At 39.6% G+C, this 26,945-nt stretch overlaps 2 protein-coding genes across 3 annotated transcripts; both read left to right on the top strand.

Moving 5' to 3' along the window:
- Positions 1-287: 287 nt before the first annotated feature.
- Positions 288-18,460, top strand: spef2 (sperm flagellar 2). 2 transcript variants are annotated; one of them, XM_037779099.1, is made up of 39 exons: positions 288-550; positions 2,495-2,597; positions 2,727-2,979; positions 3,205-3,378; positions 3,675-3,791; positions 4,258-4,331; positions 4,497-4,710; positions 4,864-5,052; positions 5,972-6,159; positions 7,489-7,660; positions 7,800-8,022; positions 8,177-8,250; positions 8,455-8,509; positions 8,620-8,660; positions 8,900-9,003; positions 9,177-9,424; positions 9,539-9,611; positions 9,709-9,875; positions 10,100-10,240; positions 10,623-10,738; positions 11,063-11,190; positions 11,752-11,890; positions 12,015-12,152; positions 12,398-12,537; positions 12,664-12,732; positions 12,881-12,929; positions 13,293-13,361; positions 13,452-13,578; positions 13,691-13,798; positions 14,053-14,191; positions 14,693-14,765; positions 14,893-15,049; positions 15,145-15,251; positions 15,946-16,128; positions 16,371-16,463; positions 16,639-16,809; positions 17,101-17,298; positions 17,786-17,908; positions 18,120-18,460. In XM_037779099.1, exons 1-39 carry the CDS (start codon positions 493-495, stop codon positions 18,183-18,185), a joined length of 5,061 nt encoding a protein of 1,686 aa, XP_037635027.1. In that variant the 5' UTR covers positions 288-492; the 3' UTR covers positions 18,186-18,460. The 2 variants fall into 2 exon arrangements, with proteins under 2 accessions (XP_037635027.1, XP_037635025.1); XM_037779097.1 differs by having other exon boundaries at positions 291-550; positions 10,097-10,240.
- Positions 18,461-19,093: 633 nt separating this feature from the next.
- LOC119492553 (UDP-glucuronosyltransferase 3A1-like) lies at positions 19,094-26,499 on the top strand. The gene is made up of 10 exons (XM_037777064.1): positions 19,094-19,757; positions 20,036-20,137; positions 20,493-20,613; positions 20,937-21,100; positions 21,302-21,466; positions 22,431-22,639; positions 22,851-22,996; positions 23,225-23,310; positions 23,793-24,012; positions 24,104-26,499. Exons 1-10 carry the CDS (start codon positions 19,676-19,678, stop codon positions 24,369-24,371), a joined length of 1,563 nt encoding a protein of 520 aa, XP_037632992.1. The 5' UTR covers positions 19,094-19,675; the 3' UTR covers positions 24,372-26,499.
- The last annotated feature ends 446 nt before the right edge of the window (positions 26,500-26,945 follow it).

Genomic DNA, 26,945 nt, shown 5'->3' with positions numbered 1-26,945 from the left:
TTAATGGAGCTTCCCAGCAAAAAGCATTTCACACGATTGTACTTATAACCGGCGTGACAATAAACATCTTGAATCTTGAATCTTGAACTTCCACCCTTCATACGGGTGGCTGCAATGAAGTGTTCCTAAAAATACAATCGATCATCTGAAGTGCGACATTGTACAGGTTCTGGATCAGTTTGCAGTCATTACATCACTGTTTATATTTTGGGGGCAGAACAGATAACTGATCCAGCTCCAGCTGGGCGCGCCCGCTCCCACGAGAGCCCCCCTGAAGCTCACTGGGTAACCCTGTTGACGTGTCCCCATGGCAACCCTGTTGACGTGTCCCCATGGCAACAGTGCACCTCTGGGACTTCCTCCGCTCCTGGTAGTTTATCAGCCGTTATTATTAGCGAGCTAAAGAGTCCTAGTATCACCTACTAACATGTCCGTTATTACTATTAGGTAGTATAACGTTATATAGTCTGAGTTGAACTTATAAGAAAGAAGATGTCGGATATATTGTGCAGGTGGCTGAACGAGGAGCTCCGGCTGTCTAAAGCTGTTGGTGAGTGAAACTGAAGTTACAGCTTATCTAACGTTAGCTAACGTTAGCTAGCTACCTGCTGGCTTAATGATGCTACCTCGGTGGTTTAGTCCCCGTTAACTGTCACTACTAGGCTCATTAAAAGGTATGGGAATTTACAAAGCTGACAATGTAAGAGCTCTTTATCAAAGTTTATAAACAGTTAACTTATCAACACATGCAGGGATATAGATTGGTAGGGTAAAGTTAAAGGGACTGTTTGTAAGAATCAGAAATGCTTGTTAACAGCGACACCTGTGGCCGTTAAGTCAACTAAAGTCAGCGTCGGGCTCGCGCCTTACTTGCTCTACATAGACATGAACGAGCATCGCTCAAAACAGTGAGGCGACACACGTCAGCTAAAACCACAATATCACTCTATATTTCAGCTGCTTGGCAGTAATGTTAGCTGACCAGACAGAGGTCTCTCCATGAATCAGTGCTGATCCTAGTACTGACTTTTCCTGCCTCAGCCTCCCGACCGCGGCCGGAGGGAACATGGGAGACACCGGCACCCGGTCATAGATGATAACGTTTCTCGCTGCGGAGCCCCGTCACTTCACAAGACACGGGAAACCTCTGTTGGTCTGGAGGAGCTGCAGCAGTTATTTCTGCACAAACCTCCACTGTACATTCACTAGATATTCTCAGAGCTAAACTAACTCTTCTGCAGTGTGTAGTGTGCGCGCATGCACGTATGGAGCGAAAGAGCGAGAACTAGCGCGGTGTGTGAGTGAAGGCAGGCAGACAGAGGAGCAGAGTACAGCAGAGACTCCGGTCCTGGAGACCAAAACTACGGTCTCCTCCGCGTCCTCCGACCGCGGCCAACACTGTTTTGCAAGACGGGCTTCACTAGATATAACTTTGAGGTTTTGGTGCTTCCTTGTAGTGTGTGTTGGAGTCTTGTATGAACAGCGTAGCCATACGAGAGCGTGCATATGCGAGCACACATGGGATACCGACCCGGGTGATTTATATGTGTAAGAAGTTGCAAACAGTCCCTTTATTAAGGGATTTACTTCGGTAGAAGATGTCATGAGCAACGTTATTTTTGGAAAAACCTGAAAAGTTTTGTGTAACGTTTGCAATCTGAAAGTCCAGACAGGTGTTCAAACTAGTAATTTTAAATATTTTAACAATTTGTCTAATATGTTTCTGTAAGCTAGATTAACATTAACAAACGTTGAAATGTTGAAATGTAGAAAATGGCACTGTTTGCGGAAGGCAAGGCGAATGTATTTATATAGCACATTTCAGCAACAAAGCAATTCCAAAAAACAAGTGATTTCCATAAAACATCAGAACCATTGAGACAAAGTGCACAAATGACATTCAAATACAATTAAAAACAGTCATAAAATCACATGCATGTTCATCTTCACAGACCCAAAGACCTTTGCCAAGGATTTCTCCAGTGGTTACCTAATTGGGGAGGTTCTGCATAAATATCAGTTGTAGAATGATTTCAGAATGTTAATGAAATAAATATCTGTCATGCTTTTGTGTTGATTTCAGCATTTTTATCACTTCCCTTTTCTTCAACTAATTATTGTTACTTCCACCCTTCAGGCCACATCCTTTAATGATAAATGGCAATTTTGTGTTGTAAATGATGAATGTAAAATGGTGAAAATTATTAAATGTGGCTCTGTTTTTAATTCCATTTTTCAATTCACCTCTATTTTTACAGCTCAAGTTTTCAATCCAAATGCGTTTTCATCATTTCCATTTTTATCATTTAATTTTCGTTACTTCCTCCCCTCATACGGGTGGCTGCAATGAAGTGTTCCTAAAAATACAATCATCGCTGCTACAAAAAAGAAATGATTTCCATAAAACATCAGAACCATTGAGACAAAGTGCACAAAATGACAATCACATACAATTAAAAACAGTCACAAATCACATGCATGTTCATCTTCACAGACCCACAGACCCTTGCCAAGGATTTCTCCAGTGGTTACCTGATTGGGGAGGTTCTGCATAAATATCAGCTGCAGAATGATTTCAGTCTGTTTATGAAGAACGAGTAAGTTACCCTCTCTCTTTGTCTGTCTATCTATCCATGATCCTTTGCTTTTGCTGTTAAAAAACCTAACTGGTGCTTAATTTAAAGTGTTCATAATGATTAAAGTTAATAACACCTTTTTTTTCATAGCAACTCCATCTCCAGACTGAATAACTTTACCCGTGTTGAGCCTACTCTCCAGTTACTGGGGATCTCTTTCGACATAAACACAGCCCAGGATCTGATGCAGGAGAAGCAGGGTGTTGCCACACGCCTCCTTTACCAACTCTACGTCTCGCTTGAAAAGAAGAAGAAAGCAGAAATCAGTGGCACATTGATGGAAATCATGCAGCCTGCAGCCAATGCTGGCCTGCACAAGAAGGGGCATGAGATCTACACTGTTGTAAGGACGGCTGTATGTGTGCAATTGGTTAGGACAGCAGGTTTTGTCATGTAGAAAAATTAAGATAAGTAGTCTTGCTCTGTGCTAATACTGAAAAAAACTGTAACTGAAAAGACTGTCTCTCAATATTCTTATGTTTGAAGTTCACATTATTAGTATAACATAACATCAATATCTACAAAAGCATGTATTTTTAAGCACCTTACTGTCTTCCTTTTGACATAGCGACTGCATCAAGTGGTAAAACGTGATGCAAAGTTGAAGCTACAGAAAATTTCTCAGCACTATGAGGAGAAATGCCTGCAGCTGAACGACAGGTTTGTGATGACCCATCCCATCCATCAAAAAAGACAACTCCAGGAAGTCCAGGATGAGAAGAGAATGAAGAATATTGAGAAGGTATTGGAGATCATGGAAAGTATTATGATACATTTTCCCTGTATTCATTTAAGTTAATTAAAAATGTATGACCAGACTTTAAGGCAGTCTACAGTTTACAGCTTTATCAACTTTTTACACAATGTTTCTCAGTCTCAAAGTTACACTTCTTTGCAGTATTTTGGTGTTTTGGACATTACTATAATGCTACTAATAGTACCAGTGCTGAGTGAAAAACCTTAACTTGTACCCCAGCTGCTCGATGATGGAATAAAGCAAAGCTCATGCTAATGAGTGAGGAACTGTTTATGTTGCAGCTGCGGGTGTGTCGTCAGTCCACCACTGTCCAGGTGCCCAAGCCACCTCCCTACACTTCACAGCTCAACCTAAAGAGGAGACAACAGCAGCAGCAACGCAGAGAACAACAAGTGCAGGTGTGATCCAGATTAAATAATGATGTGATAATTGACCAACACACAGAGGGAATTTCATTTTGGCTTGCTGACACAGGGTCAGCTATAGAGTGGTGTCCACAGAGTTTGTAGAGGCTGATGCTTGCTGACAGTAAGTTTAGATAGAAGTCCTTTAAAAAAAAAATATATAATCTTTACACAATTTTAGAAATCCAGGCCCGAGAACTTTGTGTTTGTTCTCGTTCGCCAGATGTTCCCAGCTCTTCTTAAAACCAATAGCTTTTTATTGCATAACACCTGCCATTGTTTACAGGGATGAGGTTCATTCTAATTCAACTGATGACCCTCTATACAATACTGCAATTGTCATGCCAACAACAAGTTCAACAACAATTAATTGAGTTTCTCACAGCACACACAAACAACAAAGGTTTGTGTGTCTTTGTCTCTGTGGTATTATTGCAATTTCTGTTCATTTTGTCTACAGACAGTCCAGACTGAAATAGCCCAGTTTGAGATAAGGAAGAAACAGGTTACTTCTGGTTTTGCTTCCTCTTCAAGGTGAGAGAAAAGGAAACATTCACTAAATTGATATTGTATTTACCGGTATTTAGTATTATGTTATTTAAATGTTTGTATGAATGGCGCTTTACAGCAACCTGAGATAATCATCCTCATACATTAGGACAACGTCTTCAAATGTGATTTGAACCTTTTCACTCCTAGTGATCAGTCCTTCCCTGGAGATGTTCTCAGTGGTGGCAGCAGCCAGGGTTGTGAGGTCCTTGGAAGTGGAACTAAGCTGACATTACAATCTAACAGCAAGTATATACAGGATATCCGACAGAGGCTGGAGGAGAATGCAGTAGCTCGCGAGCAGAGGGAGAAAAGACGAGACCGATTCCTGGTGGAGCAGCTCAAGGCCCATGAGGCTCAAGAGGTGAAGCGTCTAGTTTTTTAAACCATGTGGAAAACATGTTTTAAATAAATCATACACAGTATATTCTCTTTGACCTCACAGTTTGTTATTTGACATCAGTCATTTTAACCCAAAATCAGTCAACTGATCTGCCACCTCTGCCTCCCCCTGCAGGAGGCACAGCGAGAGGAGCAGCTGGTGAAGCGTCTGACACGTCAGACTCAGCAGGAGCAGCGTTTGGCAACTCAGCTTCTCCAGATACGCATGCAGAAGGATGTGATCCGGCAGAACCGCCTGTACAGAGAGCAGCAGTACCAGCAGCGGAGAGAGAAGGACTTCCAGGAAGCTCTGGAGAGGGAGGCGGTGAGATAGGATGAATAAGGAAGAAGAGTAATCCTTTCTATTGTCCCTTTGTATTAGGCTGCATCAGTGATAGTATGAGTAGTGTTTAATGGGGAGAGAGAGGAAAGGGGGGATTTTGGTAGATTGTATCAACAGGGTATTTGTATTATGAAGAGAGAGAGAGAGAGAGGGACTTCAGAGACAGATAAATAGTAAAGTAAGACTGGATAAATCATGACATAAACAAATCTATGTTTATCTGTCATGCCCTTCAAGTGATCACACTTATACTGTAGATGACTGATTTAGTTGAAGGCAGATACTTCGATAAAGCAATACATCATAGAGGATGCAGCCATGGTCCAGCATGGATTCAGTGTTAAATATTCAGTATGTTGTAGTGAAGTATAGTCATGGTGTTATTAACCTAATTTGTTAGACAATCCCAGAGCAGATTGTTGCACTATTAAGTCTCAGATTCTGTGGTTATTTGCCATTTACTCTAAAGAGTGAAATTATCTCTTTTGAAAGATGATTTAGGGAGAAAATCTTACAATTAAATGTAGATGCATATGAAAGCTTTAATGGGGTATTATTGATGTTGTGTCTTTTGACAAACTAGGAAGCTGTATTAATTGTTACCTGCTGTTTATCATCAGTCATACAGTAGGTAACAAAGATTAAAATCATCCTTTCTTTTTTTCCTGCAACCTCCAATATCAGTAATGTACTGATTCCAAAAAAATTATGTCTGTTAGTTTGTGTCTCTATAAGGCTATTTCTTACGAAAACACCTAGTCATGTGTTTTTCACAATAAATGACCTATGTAACATCTTTCATCTTCCTTTATTACTTACAACTGTGGTGATTAACAGGAACATGTACTGTATGTCATGACTTCTCCACTCACTCCATCTTTTTGACTGGGGCCTGGTACAGGCTTTGGCTCAGCAGGCTAAGTTGGACCGTGCCGAAGAGATGAGAAAGGAGCTTAAATTCTGTAACAGGATTGCTGCTGAGCGAGCTAAGAGCAGATACAAGAAGCACTTTAAGAGCTGCAAGAACATTTTGGAGCAGATAGTGGACTTGGCCACCAAAGTTGGAGAATATCGACTGCTCACTGGGAAGTACGTAACACAATTACTTTTAATGATGCAGTAGAAACATGCACACAGTATTTGGGCTTGAAACCTCCAAACTGACTCTTGGTCAGTCAATTAACGAATATGTGGAAATTCCAAAATTTGTTGTACAAATTGCATCTCTTGATAGTTACCAAATATTATCAGGAATTCTTGTAAAAGTTAGTCAGGCAATCTAATTTTAGAGTTGAATGTAATGTAGTTGTAATGACACTTAGACTTTGGCCACTTCATGATCTGAGGGAGTGACAGGACAAGTCCTCTGCTATGTCTGCAATTTTTATTTATTTATTTATGCTTGAACAAGTTCATATTCAAGCACAACACATGAAATTTGTTTTCAATTTTCAGAATAAAAATAGGCATTTTTTTTCTATTTTAAAGGGAATAGACACAGAGACAGTGTTGGTAAAATAAAGTTCAACAACAAAAGGGAAATATGAGAAAATATGTAATATCACTGGATGAGTGGCAGACTAGAACCCAAATGCATGACACAGAAGAAATCAATGTAACAGGAAAGTTCAGCTTTACTTAGTTCAAGGCAGGCAAGGGTCAAAACCAGGCAGACGGGAAAAGGTTCAGACAGGCAGGTCAGGCAAAATAGGAATCAAAAGTGCTGGAAAGCTAATTAATGCACACAGTGTGAATGAAACTCTACTGGTATGTAACTACTGAAGGACTGATAATTGCAGGTCAGGAGGGAGTCTGAAATGACATGGGAGTTAGTGATATGGCACGAAAACAGGCAGATGAAGAAATAAACTAGGAGTTGGCAGGGGTCGTGACAAAACATGCCCTTTAAGTATTAGTTTGTTGCTATCTTTCATCATTGTTTCATTATTTGTCTTTCTTTCAGTGGGAAAACAAAAAAAAAAAAGATATTTTATGAAAGTTTTGAAAAAACTGAAATCTGACTGAAGACTGAAATGTTTTATTTAATGTTGTATTAAAAACTGAAGCATTGTGCTGCAGTGCTAATTCAGATAGGAGTCAAAAACATGTGAAAACATGACCACTATTGCACCAGTGGTCAAATAAAATCAGGAGGTGTCAACATCCTGTCTGCTTCTTCTCATGATCAAATACATAATTTCCATAGATATGCACTGCCCACACAACCCTGCTCAATATTCACTTTGTATGTATCCTGCTACCTAGGTTTTACATATCTGTTACATCAGCTCCTCTACTCATGCTTCGATTTATAATTTTCAGGCACAATTAGGAAACAATTTGATTTGTTTTGAATACGTTTTTGCAGTCATTAAATCTAGCTTTCCCTTGTGTCATTTCTTGTGTTGGTATGTCCAGTCTGATTCCAAAGAAGCAGATGAGAGAGTGGAAGGAATTGCTGTTCAGTGGTCTGCCTCTCTATGAGCCGATAAAGGGCCAGCAGCCAGGGTTTGAGTTCTCTGCCCCACTAGACCCTGTAGAGCTTGAGAAGCAGGAGATACTCAAAAACCAGGACTATGATGAATACACTGTGAGTCTGAAACACGAGTGCAGTGTGTTTTTAAATCATGTCTGTATGTGTGTGTTTGACCTCACACCCTGAACTGAAGCCCTGAACTGTCTTTATGCGGATGATCCTCTTTGTCTAAGCTATATGTCATGTTTGTCAGAGCATGGTAGGTGAGTGGGCATGGCCAGAAGAAGCAGGGGAGACCAAACTACCCCTGACCAACAACAACATTCTTGGACATGTTGTCCGGCGACTGAGGGACATTACTCATCAACCCATCATGGAACCCTCCTCACCTTCATTTCCTGACTTTACCTTCAAGGCCTGTGTCCTGGGCAAGTTTTGCTCCGGCAAGACCACCTGCCTGGCCAAGCTTGCTGAAGGTACACAGCATGTAATCCAAACACAAATACAAGCACACCCACAACCACAACCACAATTTCACACCACTTAATTACTGAAACGATAAAATAAAAACGTGGAATAAGATTTTACGGCTTATTTGTTGGTGAGTATGTCTGTTGTTTGCTGCTTTAGCCCATGGCATCTATATCTTATCAGCTGACACACTGATTGAGGAGGCACTGAATGCTTACCGGAATGGAGAGGAGGTTAGTCGGATACAGTATAACGGTATTGTAACATCACTAGTATCCCTTTTTATTTCATCTTGTCACATAATTTTGCTTTAAAATGATTTTTCAGGACCATAAAATCTCACTAATCTTTCCTACCATTGTCAGAAATGTATAAACCTGAAAACACTTAAAAGGTCCTCATTAAACATTTCAGCTTTTAAAACCTCCCTTATACAGGTCACAGATCAGCAGGGAGAGAAAGACAACGAGCAACTGTTCACATCCTCCATTGGTGGGTCACTGAGGCCAGCGTGATTCTAATCTATGCTGTTTTATACTATACATAATTACAGTGTGGTTCTTTTCTTGTTATGTGTCACTCATGATTTCATTGTTTTTCAGATCTTGACACTCAAGAGGAAAATAGACACAGCAACGTAAGAGTAAGTGTTGTTTGTGATCTTCTCACTCTATTTTGTATTTATTTATATATAATGTAACCTGTATTCAATTTATGTCACCAACCAACCTGATTAAAAGTTGCTTTCCTTTGCTGATAACATAATGACTTTTGGGAGAATGTAATAATTTGAAATGTTGAGAAATAAACATTTTTTTCCAGAATGTATGTGTAATTATTTGGAATGAAATAATTAACTTGTTACATGTGTTCCTTATCCAGCGGTCTATGCGGGCCATGCAGGGAGCAGCTGCAGAAAAAGAGCTAAGGAAAGGCAACGCCATCCCTAATGAGCTTTTAGTGGACATCGTAGTAGAGGCTATCAGGTAAGCACATATGAGATTTAGTCAGTTGTATTATCTTAATTTTGCAATATGCAATTCATTTCACATAGTCAGTAATTCAGAGAATTATACAATCTTACTTTTATATTTACCATGGTCAAAATAAACAAACAATCACTCTCTTGCCAGTGAAATATTGTTTGTTTCCTTACTAGGCAGATTCCAGCTCAGTCAGGTTGGATCCTGGATGGCTTTCCAGTGGACATCACCCAGGCCCACCTGCTAGAGAAAGCCCTAGGTGGGTCTGTAGATGAAGGGAATGGTGCTGTAAGCAGCAGGACCAACCTAGCTGCTGATCCTAACCCACCCACACCTCCACCACCCCCACTTCCTGTACTGGAGCTGGCTCTGCTGCTGGATATCCCCGATGAGTGTGTGACCAAACGTCCGTACAGTCAGATGGGTATGTTACACCAGTGGGAATTTAATGCCATGTATCTGTGTCTGTGTGCACCCACACATTACACAAGTAACCAGTTAAATGTAAATAGTATGTTTATGTGGTTCTCTGGTACAGATACATATAGTGCTGCTGCTACAACCTCCCACACAACATACAAGAACTTGTATCTGGCGCAGATTCAACACAGGTAAAAAAAAGAAGAATCAAATGGGAAACTAAACTGAAATGAATACATTACTGCTACTGCATGACTGTGTGTCTAATATCTAACATCCCCCCTCAAGAATCACAGCTTTTCATGACACCTGGCCAAAACTAGAGAAATGGTTTGGTGGAAAGCAAAACATTTTGGTCCGCATTGATGCAGATGTAGATGAGGAGGAGCTCAACAAAAGGGTGGAGTCTGTCCTGGAGCACGTTATGATGCAAGCTATGATGCCACCACAGGAAGGTAACTGGTTGACATTTTAGTATTTTAGTGAATGTTAGTAGACTCAAAGTTGTTGTGCTCAGAATCAAATTTTGTCATAGTTCCATAAGATTAGGAAAGAAAATTATTTTTTTTGCTCTTCAGACACTGATGATGAGATTTTGTTTCTACACTAAATGATGTATAGTCTTCCCTGAAGGAAACACAATATTTACTCACACTATTCTGATATATTCCCTCAGCAGCTCCTGCCACTCTTTCTGGTGAAGATGTAGTGTTGGACAGTGGGAAAGCTCCTTACTCCTCCTCATCAGCTATACCTCGCCCTGTAGACCAACCTCAGGGTCTCACAAACGAAGCCCCAACTGATAATGACTTAGTGGACGGTACATGTGTTTTCTTAACATACAGAATACAGACACACTTTATGTTTCAAATGTACCAAACTGATATTGTAAATATTTGGATACAAACGTCACCTGTGAGGCCATTAAGTCTGTTTGAATATACTGTCCAAAGAAAAGGGTCATATATGCCATTTATGGCTTCAATAGCATTCTACTGACAATTGCTGGTAGACTTGTTTAAGATAATTTAGATATCATTAAATAATATAATATTATTATTATTATTATTATTATTATTATTAATAATAATAATAATAATAATAATAATAATAATAATAATAATCATCATCATTAATTAACATTAAATAAATATGAATCTTTTGACTTTCTTATAGTGCTGATTTTTGTACTTTTCTTATAGGTAACTGTAGGAAGGTGTCAACTTGCCCAGTGACCAATGAGGACTCTCAGGGAGACCTTGCCTCTCCCTTCCCAGGTTCATCCAGCTGGGTCTATGTGGCGAAATCCCTTCCTCCAGTAAGATCAAAATTCTATTTCTATTTGTTTTGCTTATCAGAGTTGGAAGTGCACTCTCATAATCTCTTTCTTCCCTGAAAAGTCATGTCAGTGACATTATGACATGACATTCAGACGCACTCACTGGGGGGTGCCACAAGATGGCCCTCTAACATGATTTAGCCAGTGGACCTGTGGTTTCCTACCTGTGTTGCCTTTCAGAATATGTTTCAATTAAATGAAAATACATGTCATGTGATCTGTTGCATTACACTGTGTCTTGTTTTGTTTCATCATCCTCCCATGTTCCCTGCTTCGTTCATCTTTTCCCCTCCCCATCTCTAGGAGATCCCAGAGTACCTGCGCCCCCGTTGGGACGCAGTGTGTGATTCTTATGTGAACAACATAAAGACAGTGATGCAGCAGCTGCGCTCACAATGCACTGTTATTAACCATCACCTATTCAACATCAGGTATTCTGCCAGGCCTTTGAAGTAGTGTGAACATGGTAGATTTCATGTCTTACACTGAGTGCAGATAAGTACATAACTAAGCATTTGCATAATGGATACATTTCTGTGCCTGTCTTTTCTCCATTTTTTATATTTGTTACCTATAGCTGAAGATGCATAATGTGTGTTCATGCATTCTTACATCTGAATATTTGATGACATGAAAAGCTAGCAATACATTTATGCCTTGTAAATCTAAGTCGGTAGCCACACACATTTGCAGAGACACTAATATCTTGTTAGCTACAATTAATAGAATTGATCCTTTTATCCTGTTTAATATTAGGTTTCATGTAAGTTTATAGCTGCAGATGCAGTATGAAAGTTGAGTATTTATGATTAGCCTCTGAATACAGTTATTTTTGGATGTGACCCAAATGGTAATACCATTAGCTCCTTTGTCAGAAATACTTTACAAATAAAAGAGGACATTTATGTTAACAGAAAATTATTACAAAATGATCTCTGATAAATATTACATGTATTACTATGTAAGTCTCACCTGGTTCCCTGTATCCGTAGAGAGGAGTACAAGCATTACCTGGGGCGTCCAGACTTGAAGCAGGAGTTAGTGTCTCATTGGCAGAAGGACTTCAACAGCATACCTGATGATATGAGAGAAGACAAGGAGACCAAAGCAGAGCTATATCTGAGACTAGATGTGAGAACAATTTAAAATATAATAGAATACAAATATTCTTAAACTGATCATTGAAATTTTTTTTTAAAGACCTGCTTAAAAATGAAAATATCAAATATATAGAGATGTTGTGATATGTTTGCAGGAACTGCGTGAACGTTTGTGGGACATTAGTGACAAGCGTAAGGAGGAGGACGAGAAAGAGAAGGCTGCTCTCATGGGTGACGGCTGGTTGGAAGAACAGACTGCCGTCCTCGTCAACCACCACTCTGTACTCGTGCAGGTAACTCTTCTGTTTCTGTGTCACCATTTGACTGAACAAACTTTTTTTATTGCCATTTCAATTCTGTAGTTTATAAGCTCATGTTATAAACTATTTCCTTTTATTCTGTGTGTTTTGTACCTGTTCCTTTGCTTCATTTCTGTCCTTGTTGTGTTTATGGTGTTCAGGCACATACTGTATGTCTTCTTTGTTTCTCTTCAGTTTGACTGGCGAAAGCATAATGTTGGATTGTTTGTGTTGTCCAGGTAGAGTTGGACCGATTCCAGGACACACTCTGTATTCTTTGTGTCTACTATTCGAGCATGTACAGACTGCCTGAGCTACCCTCCACGTTGGTTTGTATCCCCCTACTGGGCACCCTAGAAATTAAGGATCAGGACGAGAGGCAAGAAACACACTATTAATAGCATCCTATCCCTGTTAGTCTAAGATAATAAAACTAAATCACATAATTGAGAATAGTTTATAGACAATGAGTGCATAAATTGAACGATTTATTTTGTTCCACCAGTACTGAGCCAGCGAGCCAAAGTGTGTCTAGTCAGATGGATGACGGAGAGGACAAGAAGAAAAGTAAAATGTAAGGGAGAGGCACTTTCGCACACAGTATTTCCTTTTAGTTTTCTGCAGTCAGTTTTAAAGATGGAATGGATTTTTTCATGTCCTTACAGTCCAAATGCTCTCCAGCACAAACACATAAACAATTTCCGTTTTCCCCTCCTCCGCAGACGTGCTGACTCCAAGGCGAAAATCCTGCTTCAGACAGAACCTGTCAAGGTCCAAATCCTTTTTCTTTTCTTGCCTCTCTTTGTGTACCTTTCATTCACTTTCATTATTTTAGTCTTTCTTGAGGTCTGTAACTGATTTTGTTTAATGAATATAGTCATATCTGCTCATAAAGGACTACCATTGATATTATATACCTATCTATCTCTGTTATGTTTCAGGCTGTACCACCTTGTAAGACAGCTGACAAAATAAAGTTCTGGCATTCTTAAATAATTTAAATGTAGTTAAATGTGAAATTGTACCTCAAAACAATTCAAAACACTCTGTCACTTACATACATTTTTTTAATGGTGATATGCTGATATACAATCGAATAGTAAGAGATATTGACCCTTTTCATTGTTAACCTAGACCGAACCGTTACCCCATGAGAAACTGATCTCCGACTATGAGGAGGCACTCACAGCCATCAGCAAATTGGTAATGTTTTGTGTATAAAAGTTTGCATTAACATATTATTGAGGAATATATATATACATTTCTGACGTGTATTGGTTATATTGTGTGTAGTTAGAAGAAGCCCACCGGGGGGAGAGGAAAGACCAGAAGGAGAGACTACAAGAGAAGGAGAGGGCAAAGGCCTCTGCAAGTCCAAACAAAAAGGAAAAAGGGAAACAGTCAGCAAAAAAACAGAGAGGTGTGTCTTTGGTAGAGTATTAAGAAAACAATGGAGAGGTGCCCTCTAATATGGACTGTATGTTTCAGCAGGTCTTCTATCTACATCATCATTATCCTCCTCCTTCCTCCAGGCGCACCAACCCCACCTACGGAACCCAGCCCTGCACCAGCTTATGATGAAAACTCAGAAGTCAGAAACAAAATACATAAAGAATGTGCAGCCGCACTGGATCACGAGGGTATGCATGCACACACAGAGATTCTTCATATCACAATATATATTTAATTGTCGTACTAACATATTGTCAATTTTCTAAGTGGTTCTATTTTCGAAGAACTGTATAATGAGATATGTACTTACAGGTTGTTATGTGCATCCATGTTTGTATTTTCATATGTGCACAAACATGCATGTGTGTGTAAAAGATCAATATGCTTGTATAGTTGTGTTCCACTGTTTGTCTTCCTTTGTGTGTCTGTGTATGTTTTCCAGAGAATGCAACAAAGGTGCGCATTGCGCTGGTGAAAGGTCATGGTTTGGTGATGGTGCACTCCCTGCAAAGCAGAGCAGAACAGACATTAAGCAGCATGGAGAAGTGGTTAACAGCTCACTATCTTGCAGAAATGAAAAGGTATGTTGTAGTATGAATATGGGTTCATGTGTGTATATAGAGGGACTTGAATTTGTGAATGAAACGGCGATAGTGTAGCAATGCACTGCCGTCCCTGTTTTATTGGTGTTGTTGTTTTTGATTAGTGTGTGATAAATGCTATCTGTATTTTATCTCCAAGTCATGTCATAATCCCACTTATGTGCAAGTATTTAAGCCCCCAGAATTGAATTGTTGGATTAGTGTGTTACTGTTTTTAAAGTACTGGTATTTATTTGGTATTAAATCACAGAACATGAAAGATATCCAAATTATCGTAAGCCCTTTAAGTGCTCTAGAAGTTAACCTGAAACTGTTACTTGAGAATATAAAAACACATAATGCTTGTGTTTGTGTTTTAGTCTCCACTGAGAACGAGCCATTTAGAACACATTTAAACTTTGTCAGAGACAGTTTTGGTCACTAATTATACATAGAAGACATGTTTGACGTTTTATCTGTGTCATGTCTCCTTTTTTCTAGTATTGACCAACTGTCAGAAGTGGTTCGCCACCACATAGAGGCTGGTGCTAAGTTGCAGAATGAGCTGGTGTTGGTATGTAATGACTTTATAATTGTATTTCTACTGCAGGATGACATCTCAATAGCTCTTCCAGCATGTGACCACAGTCTCCTTTACCTCACTCCTCCAATTTTAAGATTCTCTATGTTCTCTTCTCCAGGATTGCACTGACTTTTACCTGAATGTAGACTGCCTCATGGTGGCTCTCCCGGCTCCCCCTCCCCGTCCGCCTCCTCTGGAGAAACCCACACGGTCCACCCCGACCATCACTCAGCTAGAGTCTTTCCACCAACAGCTATGCAATGTTGCTCCATCAGGTCAATACAGGGGGGACAAGTTGTAGTGTTATTGGGTCTATTAATCTTGCTATCTATCCATCCGTTGATCATTTTCCTTCCTTTCTGACTTTCAGGCTTCATGTCCAGTTCTGAGTTCTCCAGTTTGCTCAGTGATATCATCTCTGTTAACATGGGCAGAAACACCTTGCCCGAGCCCTGGATCAACAAGAATGAAACACAGGTACTCTTCAAGTATTCCAGACACTCAAAACACAAAGTTGGGTAATCATTTCTTTTCTCTTCACCTCATAGCACCAAATTCCACTAAGAAGACAGTTTATGATCAATTTTAGTCAACCGACAAAACCAAAAAAAACACATAATCAAATATCACTCTGCTGACTATAACCCAGTGCAGAGAAAGCAAAGCAAGACACAAATCATTAGATTAGATTCAACTTTATTGTTATTGCACATAGTACAAGTACAACGAAATGCAAACTAGTAGTGCAAACTAGTAAAGTGCTGATTAAGACAGTATGTACAAATGAGGATATATGTGGTGTATATGAATAGACATTTACATAAATTATATGCAGATTGCAGTTAAGGTGCAAAGGATAGGCATATGTTTTATATTATGATGAGTAAGAGTAAATATTAAAAAAATGCTGTATAAGTGTATTATAAAGAATACATTATATATACAGGTGGAGTTATATTTCTATCTATATACAGAGAGGTTATGTACATAGAGCTATATGGATAGGGGACTGTGAATATATATAAGATGAATATTATAGAATAGATTTTATAGTTATATATACACAGGAGAGGTTTGTACGGATGACATTCCTGCGCCGTACTGTCTGGTTACCATGAAAGACCCATCACATGGCTTACAGGAGCATTTCCCTTTTCTCTTCTATCCCCAGTTGATGGAGATTGTATCTCTCCTAACTGACGACTACGGGCTGATAGATTGGCGTCGGTTTCTGCTCAGTGCTGCCCTCCCTTGGCCAGCTCCCTCATTATCACAGCTGCTGGTCGTGCTACAACTTTTCAAGGAAGCAGATACTGGCCACACGGGCTACATAAAGGAGGAACAGTACCTACAGGTACAGGTTTAAATCACAAAAAATCCTTCCGCTCTGGATAATTCTTCATCTTCAAGCTATCTATCCACTCACACCCCCATGGCCCTTCTTCGCTCTGAGATAAGCAGGCCTGGGTTGTAGTCAACGTGACAACACATTTAGTATATATTACAGTATATACATTATATAGTATGAAGTAAAAACTGTCTTTGAAACATAAAAACAAATACTTAAGTGGCTCCTCTTGCCTCCTTTCTCACCAGACAGAGTTGTGGTTTTCCAATGAGAGTGTCCAGCCCGTCCCAGAGGACCCCCTTGAGCCTCTACCTTATGACCGTCTGGCTAACCTACGCAAGGTAAACTACCTGGAAAGCCTACATGATTCCAATGTAAACTTTTATTACTCTTGAACTGGGAAATCCAAATGGTCAAAGGGATCAAACCATAACATCTTATGTTTACTGTTTGTCCCAATGAACTGCACTATAAAATAAATTAACAGTAACATTTGCCTATGTTCTTTCTTCTTAGTTCTTTTTCCAGTTGTTTGCGGACCACTCTTTCTCTCCCCCTCAACTGGACTATGTGTCCATGCTGAAGTACTTTGCAGCCGACCCCAACTCCAGACAGGGCTTCATCAGAGCGCTTAGCGTCGTGCTGGGACAACATCTCAAGCACTCCTTACCGGCCCATCTTGTCAAGGTGAGTAAATTTATCAAGTGGAATTTCCACTTGAAAGTCATTACAAAAGCACTTCTTCATCTTTTGACATCAAAAACATTATTATTTCCTGTCACCAATATCTTCAGATTATCATAGAAACCACTTATATTATCTTCAATAATGCCAACAATGATTTTGTAACAGTACACGTCAGGTTTTTCTAGTGGTTGGTAATTTGTTTTGGAATGAAACACGTGAGTGTTAATGTTTGTCTTTGGTACAAACTATTGCACATCAGCAGGGCAATACCATTATGTGTTGTGTATACAGTCTATGCCCAGTATAGACGAGGCTACGGAGCTCAGCTCCTCAGAACTTGATGGAGACTACAAGGAAGAAGAGACTCCGTGTGCGTCAAGCGGTTCATTGGGTGAGCCGGAAGTGTCCATCCCTGCTCTCCTTGCTGTCATCTGCCACAAAGTCAACCCCCTTCCTCTAGGCTGCCTGAGTCAGGAGGAGCACACTGAGGTAGCGCCCTATGATACATACATGAATGGTTGAATTCATTAAGGAAAGAAAAAATGTAGTAAATATGTCAGGTTTAATTTTCAATCAAGCAGAGTCTATTTTCCCTCAGAAAGGTTTTGTTTTCCATTAAGCTTTCATCATTTTACCATCAATACGCATACAGAGACATGGCCTTTTTTATCTTAGTTTCAAAATGCAACTAAGTATGCAAGTAAGCATTTACATAATTAACAGAAAATAAATTAGGCTACACCGATTTTTCTTGATAGGTGTAAAATATATCAGGCTAAGCCCCTGAACCTCCCTCAGTATACTAAAGCTGTTAATAGCTTTAATTTACTGATTCTGTGGGTTTGCTGAATACATTAGTGCATTTTAAAGGCTAAGGGGTCTACACTTAAAAATGCATTTTCTAAGCAGAGTTATTAACCACATTATTAAAATGATTTTCCTCATGGTAATACATTTTATCTCTGCTGGCCTCTAGCAACTGGTGCAGATATTCAGAGAGCTGGGTTACAAGCCAGAGGACCGTGTCCCCTTCTCAGTCCTCTCTCAGCATCTTTTCATCCAGGGCCTGATGGAGACTTCAACACACCACCAGCTTGTAGTAAGTCTCTATGTTGACTCATCTGTTTGTTATGTGTTCCCCTACAACAGTGTCTGTTAGATGAGAGTCCAAAAATAGCTCACCGCTTGTCCTCTGCTGCGATCAGTCACACATATTTATCATCCAGACTGTCCACCATCATGTGCATTCTCAAACCTACAAGAGGATTCACCTTTATCTCTCTCTCTCTCTCTCTCTCTTTGTCTCTCAGAACATTCATAACATGCTACTGGCCCAACACGATGGAGGAGAGGCTACCACCTTGACAGTTTCCTAAAGGATCAGACATATACAGTGCATATAAACACTGCTGTCTGCATCACAAAGAACTCTTTCACTTATGAAATGCAGAAGATGTTGCTTTGGCCATTTTGAAGTATTCTCATTACTTTTACGTTTGAAATGTTTGCTGACATGTATTGCTCACTTCAGTATTGAATACATACATTTGCATCCATAACTTATGTCAGTACGTTGAAAAGTCTATTACTGATGACGGTTGGAATGATAACATAATTGAAATGACAACAATAACATCAATGATGGCAGGATTGACCTCTCGTACTAGCTTTTTTTCCCCTCTGATACACTCCAGCAGTTTTTCTGACTGACTTGTTTTTCTAATGACCTCTCTGACACAGAAAAGCATTGGTTGTGGCTACAATGAGCGCATTGTCCAGGATAACCTACATGTCAAGCCTGACTTACCAGCAACTGCCTGCCAGGGGAACCCACAACCCTATCACAGTCCATTCAGCAGTGATGTGTTACGGTAGCTTCTCTATTTAGCGTTCACTGCTGCTGTCTACCAATCAAGTTAATGTGCAGGCTGTTTAGAATAAAATGAATCAATGAATGTTTAAAGATAGGAGCAATTTTTGACAGTTTTGTTAGCTAGCTTTTCTTGTTACTAAAGACAAAGCATCTTATTAACACATCATTAATTTAAATTATGTATGGGTATCACAATATATATCATCATTTATTAATGAATCATTAATCATCATCAATAAGTGCCTTCCTGTACTTATTGGTGAAGGGGGTTACATTCTGTCAGCAGCCTTGAGAGAATATAACTCCTGTTATTATTTCCATTTGTCTAATTTGATACAAGGGGGAGGTGGGGGGGGGGTTGAGGAACCACCCCTCTGACCCACCTCCCAGTCTCTCTGTCCCTCCCTTTCATTATCCCTGTAGGTCCAAGGCTCTTGGACTTTTAGAGAAAACAGCCGCTCACAGGTGCCATATAGACAGAATCATACTCGCAGACCTGCATCCAAAACTTCTGAATAATAAGGAATAAATCAGCGCCTTAATGTCGGACCTTTTACATTTGTTGCAAGACAAAGCATACTGGATACATTCTAGGTACACTAAATAAGGAGGTGGGATTTCCCCAGTATCGACTAGACACTGCAGAATGTATAAAAGAATCTTTGTGGCTCAAACGGACCTGAGATCATAAAGAAGACTTTCAGGATCTAACGTGGTGCACTGAAAAGATGACTTTATGTTGGTAATCCTGCGTTTTGTCTCGCCAATTTCTCGTGGAAACTTCTTGTGGGAAATTTTCCATTTGTCTGGATCACAACTCTGTTTTAGGACCGTTTATCTAACCTTGTTGCTGTATTACAGGTAACAGGGCAAACTTTCTCATAAGGAATTCAGTTCACGCAGCACGGTTTTCATGACCGTTTATTTTTGAATTGGAAGACTATTTTAGGAGGACTTTGGCTGCAGGTCAGTGCGTGGTACTCTTATAACAACATGGGGATTGTATTTTGGATGTATTCTCTTCTGGCTCTTCCAGTTCTTCAGTCTGCCAAGATCCTGACTGTCTGTCTAATTGGTGAGTAATGGAGCAGTGACTGTTTAAGTGCCCTTGACTAGTACTAAGAGAAATATTCATTGTAAATATTTGTTCAGAAATATGAGAAGAATAAAACCCTCCTTGCCGGACTGGTGAGTGAAGAAAGAACAGTAAAAAGTACCGGTTGTTCAAAAGAGTTTGTGAAGAAAATTTGCCTCTGTATGTTTATAATATGTAAATTCATATTGTATGATGCAAACAGCAAGCCATATGTTCAAACAGCATAGTGATTTTAGTTGCTCTCTTCTCTCTTCCAGGAGGAAGCCACTACTTGTTATTAGATGAAATTTCTCATAACTTACATCAGCACGGCCACGAGGTCCGCATGCTCTTGCAACTGGGCAACCCTGTTATTACAGGTAAACTGTACACACTCACAAACATATTGATACAAACAAAATATTTTGCACAACTTTCTCTCTCGTCATTTATCTGATTTAGTCACTCACATTTGATTTTCTTTCTTTCTTTCTTTAATTTCTAAATTGAATGAGAATTGTAAAAAATAATGAATGTGAAAAGGGTAGGTGTAATATGCTAAGGCTTCAGCCTACACCTTTTCGGTCAGCATAAACTAGCTTTGGTTTGTAACTATTTCAACAGTAATGACTTATTATTGTTTATTATTTTTTATGTGTATAGTATAAGCTGAAAATGACTGAAATAACTAAACTAATCTTCATGTGCTACAAATTTCTGTTGAATTCCTGGCAGGACTTTCCTATGCAGGCCGTGCAGACAGTTACCAGACGAGCACCTGGTCCTTAGGGGAGAAATACATCAAAGAATACAACAGCTGGTTCCTAGAGCAACAAACACAGTTTTTACTGGGAAGGTATCACACTGATTTTTAGGAGATTTATTAGATTAGATTTATTCTTATTAGATTTTTCGGAGACTAATTATGTCAGGAGAAACAGACAAGATCTTATGAGCTACTTGATCTTGTTTTCGGTCTTGAGTCTGGTTTGCCATCAGCATTTTGAGGCTCTTGAATTTATTTCGTACTGATGCCCAGTTTATCTCTGTTTTAGACTTCTGAACCTTCTTTGATTTAAGTGAATAGTTGCAAATATTTGATTCAGACTCCCCTTGCCTCTCTGTTTGTCTTTCTCTTCACTCACTCTGTCATTTTTCCTTCGTCTCTCTTTTTCTCAGGGATAGCTTTAATAGCTTTCTAAACTTCATGGGCCACCTGTCCTATCAGTGTGACAGGCTGCTAGGGGACAAAGAGATAATAACGTTCCTCCAGAGGGAACGCTACGACATCGCCATCCTTGATGCTTTTAACCCCTGCTCCTTCCTCCTGGCACACAAACTTGGTACATCGACTGTTCATTTATCACTTTGACTTAAGTCATATTTACTATCATCCTTTAAATCTTAACATTACTACGGTTGTATATTATTTATCAATACCTTTCCATATTTATTATTTGCAGATTGTGGATGTTTTTAAATGTGCTAATTCAAACTAATTGTGAGCCAGCAGTTCCATGCACTTTACTCTTGATTTACTCCAGGTGTCCGCTACATAGCTTTCTATCCTGGCACTCTGAACGGTCCTCTGTCCATCGCTCTCCCCAGCCCCGTCTCCTATATCCCAGTCTTCGGCTCCCAGCTGTCCGACCACATGAACCTCTGGGGTCGTACGAAGAACCTCTTTTATTCTTTCTTGGCTCCTGTAGGTAAGAATGATGTTACATAGGAGATCACATATTGTCATGGGTAAATACCCATGGCTCTGGCTTGCTTAATAACACACATCTTCAGTGTATACTGTAATAGCCCTCTATGAAGGCAATTTTAGATATCATGAATAGACTTTTTTAGTTTTACATTCTATTTCTTTCACATCTCATTCTCCTCTCATTTGTAATATACTGATGAGTTCTTTTAAATCACTACTTATCTCATATTTCACACACACATTTCTCTTTCAGCTGCTATTAGCACATCATCTAAATACAGTAGGGTAATCCATACTATTTTTTCCTTCAGTCGTCTTAATTTCCTCCAAACATTTTTGGCTAAAATTCCATTTAAACTGATTGTACATGTGGTGAGAGTATTTTTATTTATTCTTATCCCATTTAAATCGGTTTTGTTTGCTCCATTCAAACATTGTTTGCATCTGCAGTAGCCTGCTCTAACTGAAATTAGGTACGATATACCGGTATTGACGATAACCGTGATATTTAAAAATGTAATATTGATATTGATTGATAATAGACATATGATAATATCGTGTAAATAATCCAGCGGCTCTTAAATCATTTCCACCTCCCTACATTTGTATTTTGATTGTAATTAATTTGTCAAAAAGAGACATAATGCACAATAAACTAAGTTAAAGATGAATTATATTGATAGCATTTTTGTTTTTCACTATAGATATCGCCATAATATTGTTATCGTTAATTATTTTTTATCACAATAACCATGCAGTGAAAATCTGATATTTCTGACAGCACTATCTGGAATAAGATTTGTCTTATCTTCATGACATTTCCTCGTATCGCCATTTACTTTCCATTTCTTCCTGAAAAAAATGCTCTGTGTTTGCAACTAGCAAGTAAATGGTTTAGCTAATACCCTAACAAATGTTGAGCGTACAATGTTGGTGTTTTTTGATTGTGTCTTGTATGAAAGGCCAGGAACTTGTATGGTCGACATTTAGAGAAGTAGCTGAACGCCACCTTGAGTCAGGCTCACCCCCCGGAGGTCTGGAGGAGTTACATCAAGGAGCTGAACTCTGGGCCTTCAACACTGACTTTTCACTGGAGTTCCCCCAGCCTCTTATGCCCTACACTGTGCTGGTGGGAGGTCTGCTGAATAAACCCGCGAAGCCTGCGCAGCAGGTCTCTTCTCTTGATACACATATCCAAATACATCAGTGAGACTCCGGTTTCCAAATTAACTTGCCTTAATTCTTGCCCTCTCTTTACCTTTCTCACTCCCACTTCCCTCTGGACTTTTACTCCTCTCTCTCATCCTGCCTTACTCAACACTGCAAATTTCCCTTTGCATTCCTCCTGTATTGGCCGTACCCCAACCCTTTTGATCCCTCAGGATCTTGAGTTGTGGATCTCCAGTTTTGGAGAGGCAGGTTTCATCGTTGTGACTCTGGGATCGATGGTCTCTTCGGTCTCTGTGAACCCTCTGCTGGTGGAGCTGGTGGCTGGCTTCTCTAGGATCCCTCAGGGGGTGCTCTGGAGGTATAAGCATGACACAAGTCATACAGGCATAAAAAAAATTTAAAAAATAGCATTTTAACTTTCTGTGTCACAGATCGCAATTTTTAAAAATACCTAAATAGGGGGAAAAAGAACACAATATATTTTTTTACAGTCATGTAAAGATTAAATCAACCCCAAACAACAAACAAACTTGGTATTTTCAATTCATGTGAGAATGTTCCTAATGCTGCAGTGTTTGGCTTGCAGGTATGACCAAAAGCGATGGCCATCTCACCTGGACAGATCTCCTAATCTCAGGCTTGTGGACTGGCTGCCTCTTAATGACCTGCTGGGTAGGAACAGTCTGGCTCTCTTATCCTAACCCTTTGTTACAAACAAAAAGCCAAGTTACAGTACAGTATATGGTAGACTGTCAAAAGGCTTGTTCGTTGTTAATAGAAGACTAAAACAATGACTTTCAAGATAGATTCCTGTCAGACACCGGACCAAGACTGCAGCAGACGGAGACTGGGTCCCTGCTGCACCTACTTATATTTAAAAAAAAAAAATACCACAAGACTCAAGTGCTCGCTTTAAATGTTCAGTAAATCCGTTTTATCTCATTAAAAGTATAAACAGAGTAAGCTACAAATACAGCGTGTTCATGTTTGACATCCCCACCCATCCCAATAATGTTGGCAGTGCTTTGGACTACATTGTTTAAACTCTAACCTATTAGATGGTTTCATCTGTAGGTTTTATCGGTCTGTACTCCAAACACTCTTACTTCCTCTACTTAGTAATGAAGTTTTCTCTATTTTTCCGTTTACCGCAGGCCACAAAAACGCACGTCTCTTTATCACCCATGGTGGACAAAACAGCCTGTTCCAGGCAGTGTACCATGCTGTTCCTGTGCTGGGAATCCCTCTGTTTGGAGACCAGTTTGATAATGTGGTGAGGGCTGAAATGAAGGGACTCGGCCTCACCATCAACCCCACACACATCACCAGGGAACTGCTCAGCTCTACCATTCAAACGCTCATACAGGACATCAGGTATGTGGATGGATGGCTGGGCAACGTGTGAAGCCAGAAGAGTACTCTTCCCTTCTCTATAGTTTTCTGAATCATTTCTCCTTTTTCTTAGGTTCAAGTCTTCAGCTTTGTCCCTTAGCAGGATCCACAGATCCCATCCGGTCCCTCCAGCCCTTCGACTCATGCAGTGGGTGGAGCACATCCTGCACAGTGGAGGTGGAGCTCATTTAAGGCCGACTTCACTGACGCAACCATGGTACCAGAGGTATCTGTTGGACTTGGTGCTTCTTCTCTCCCTGGGGCTTCTTGGACCCGTAGTTCTCTGCTGGACTTTCTACAGGAACAAGAATAGCAGGGACAAACACAAAAAAATACAATAAGCGTTTAAACTTCAGATTTAAACCTCAGATCTGTGTTTATCTTGGACTTGAAAACTGTTTCAACATGAGAACTTAAAAAAAAAAAAAAAAATGAGTTCCTGCTACCCTAACATACTGCAGATGTTCAATAATTAAACCATGCTGGTTGTAACTGATTCATACAATTGACCCTTAAATAAATAAAATAAATAAGTGATAGCAGGCTGTCATGTGAATGTAGGAGACCTTTGCTTTGACACAAACAATAAACACAGACTTGTTTTTCCCTATAGCACCACCAGGCCTAGAAAAGATTTCCCTTAAGGACAAAAATATAACTTAGAAAAGGGTGTTTATTTCCAGAACATTCCCTTTATTTATCAAAAGGAAAGCTGCAAACTCCTGCAAAGCAGACACATGACAAAAGTTTAAATATGGTTTCAGCATTAGTGTGCAAAAACATGCATTCATTTGTGATGCCATTAATACTGTTCCTCAACATTGATTTTCATTTTGAGCACTTTTTGTATACTTAAAAGATTTTCACTTTCTGTATTCCCAGTTTCACTTCAGAGGACTAACCCTAATGCCCAGTGCCCTGCCCTCTCCCCTCCCAGCGCCATCATGTCTACAGACGTCTCATTTGTACTGCAGCGCCACATTGTCCAACACCTCTGTGCCGCTTTGACCTGGCTGTGCTGCGAGCAGGGGTGGTTGACAGTATGCACGCAAACACGCACATACACTCTAACTAAGCAGTGCTTTTGTGTTGTTGCATGTTTCGAAATGGCAGCAAGCCATGTTAGGTTAGATGGATGAATGTTGAGAATGTCTGTGTGCGGCTTTGCTGGTCTAGTTTGGGGATATACTGTATGTGTATGTTGCAGTCATAGAATATACCTGAGTTTTCAAAAATATGCTTCACCTGCAAAGTAGTGTATGCACGTGTTAATGTGAGTGTGCATGTGTGTGTTCGGGGCAGCGTTATGGTCTACTGGCTCTTCAATTATTAACCACCTGCGAGTCTCAACTCTGACCCCCACACCCTCCTCTGCTGGTTTCCACTGAGTCTCCTTCCCCACAAAAGACACAAAAGCGAACGTCAATGTTCACGGTCAGCGCTCAAGCCACTGTTGAGAGCAGACCAGGCCTCGGAGGACCCCCCCCTCTCTGCTCTGTCCTCCCTTCCACTCCTCACATCTGTGTTGGGGGTTAGCAGGGAGGAAAATATAGATTAGCAAGGAAATAATGACCAATTAGGACGGCTTGTTCTCTGTCCATTCAGCTGTCCATTCTTTCATTACTTCCCTGCATTTCATTTGTCTGTTTGGCTGGCAGTTGCAGGTGCCAGTGAGTCTTCCTCTGTCTCGCACGCAATCCAAAACAGGCAGGGCGAAGCAGCCAAAGCATGACAGGACAGGACCACTGGGAGAAAATAAAAGAAAGAGGCAAAAAAAAGAGAGGAAACTTTAATGAAGCAGAAGAAGGACACAACAATGCAGCAGGAAAATCATAGAGCGGAGGGGAAACAGAGACACAGAGCAGAAAGAAAAAAAGGCTGGAAGAAATAGTGATCAGAATACCACTGAATAAAACAGTCCAAAAAGTAATAAACTGTCACTTTTAGCAATTTGAATACTGTAACTGCATTTCATTTACAGTTTTATTATTCATTTTTGGCTTAAGTTGTAATTACAATCATCTATTTTATTTTATTTTATTTCCAACCATGAGTTCAAAACAAGTTTACAGGTATCAGTGACAAGGAAGATGAAATCAATAAAACTAAAATGACATAATGATAACTGCATCACAATGTCATATAAGAAGTGGAAGCTGATTATTGCTGTAAAGGTCCTTGAATCCAACAAAAAGATCTGCACACTGTATTCAAAGTTCCCAGAAATTTTAATTGTGCAACATTACATAATCAGGCTTTATCAAATCACCATCATAAAGCAGAACAAGTAATATATAAATACAAACACATTCATCACATGATTGTGATCTGCATGATTGAGAGCTGGTCTACTCTGAAGTTGGCCAATCAGAGCAGAGCTGAATGACGCAGTCTGATTCTCCCACATGGGGGACAAAGACGCCTCTATGAAAAAAGAACTAGAAACATCCAGATCAATAAAAAAAAAAATAGAAAAAATAATAATATATTACTAGCCCAAAAGAGCGAGTAATATATTACTATTTTTTCTTTTTTAAATGTATTTTTCTATATAGTAATTTCTATGATAATTGTTCTTTTCTGGAGGATTATTTGACTCCATTTTTTTCCCACTTTGTTTATTAGTTTTCACATTAAAAAAACACTTTGTATACAAAAGTACATGGAAATATTCGTCAACTTTTTTGTAAAGGAAACAAACAGACAAACTAAATCAAGTATAATAAGATAATAATAATAAAATGAAAATTGTAGTGTATCTCTGATCCAATGTTTAAAGGAGGGAGGGAGTGAGATGAGACTTCTGGCTAAAAGAGTGACATAAGCGGTGCAATTCCACTGTGCCTTAGGAAGATGATCGTCCTCAAATTGGATACCAAAAATGGCTGTAAGAGGATTTGGATCTATTGGTCTTT

Source organism: Sebastes umbrosus, chromosome 8 (genome assembly GCF_015220745.1).
Source record: "Sebastes umbrosus isolate fSebUmb1 chromosome 8, fSebUmb1.pri, whole genome shotgun sequence".
NCBI classification, from domain to species: Eukaryota; Metazoa; Chordata; class Actinopteri; order Perciformes; family Sebastidae; genus Sebastes; species Sebastes umbrosus.
This window is presented reverse-complemented; position numbering and strand designations above follow the sequence as displayed.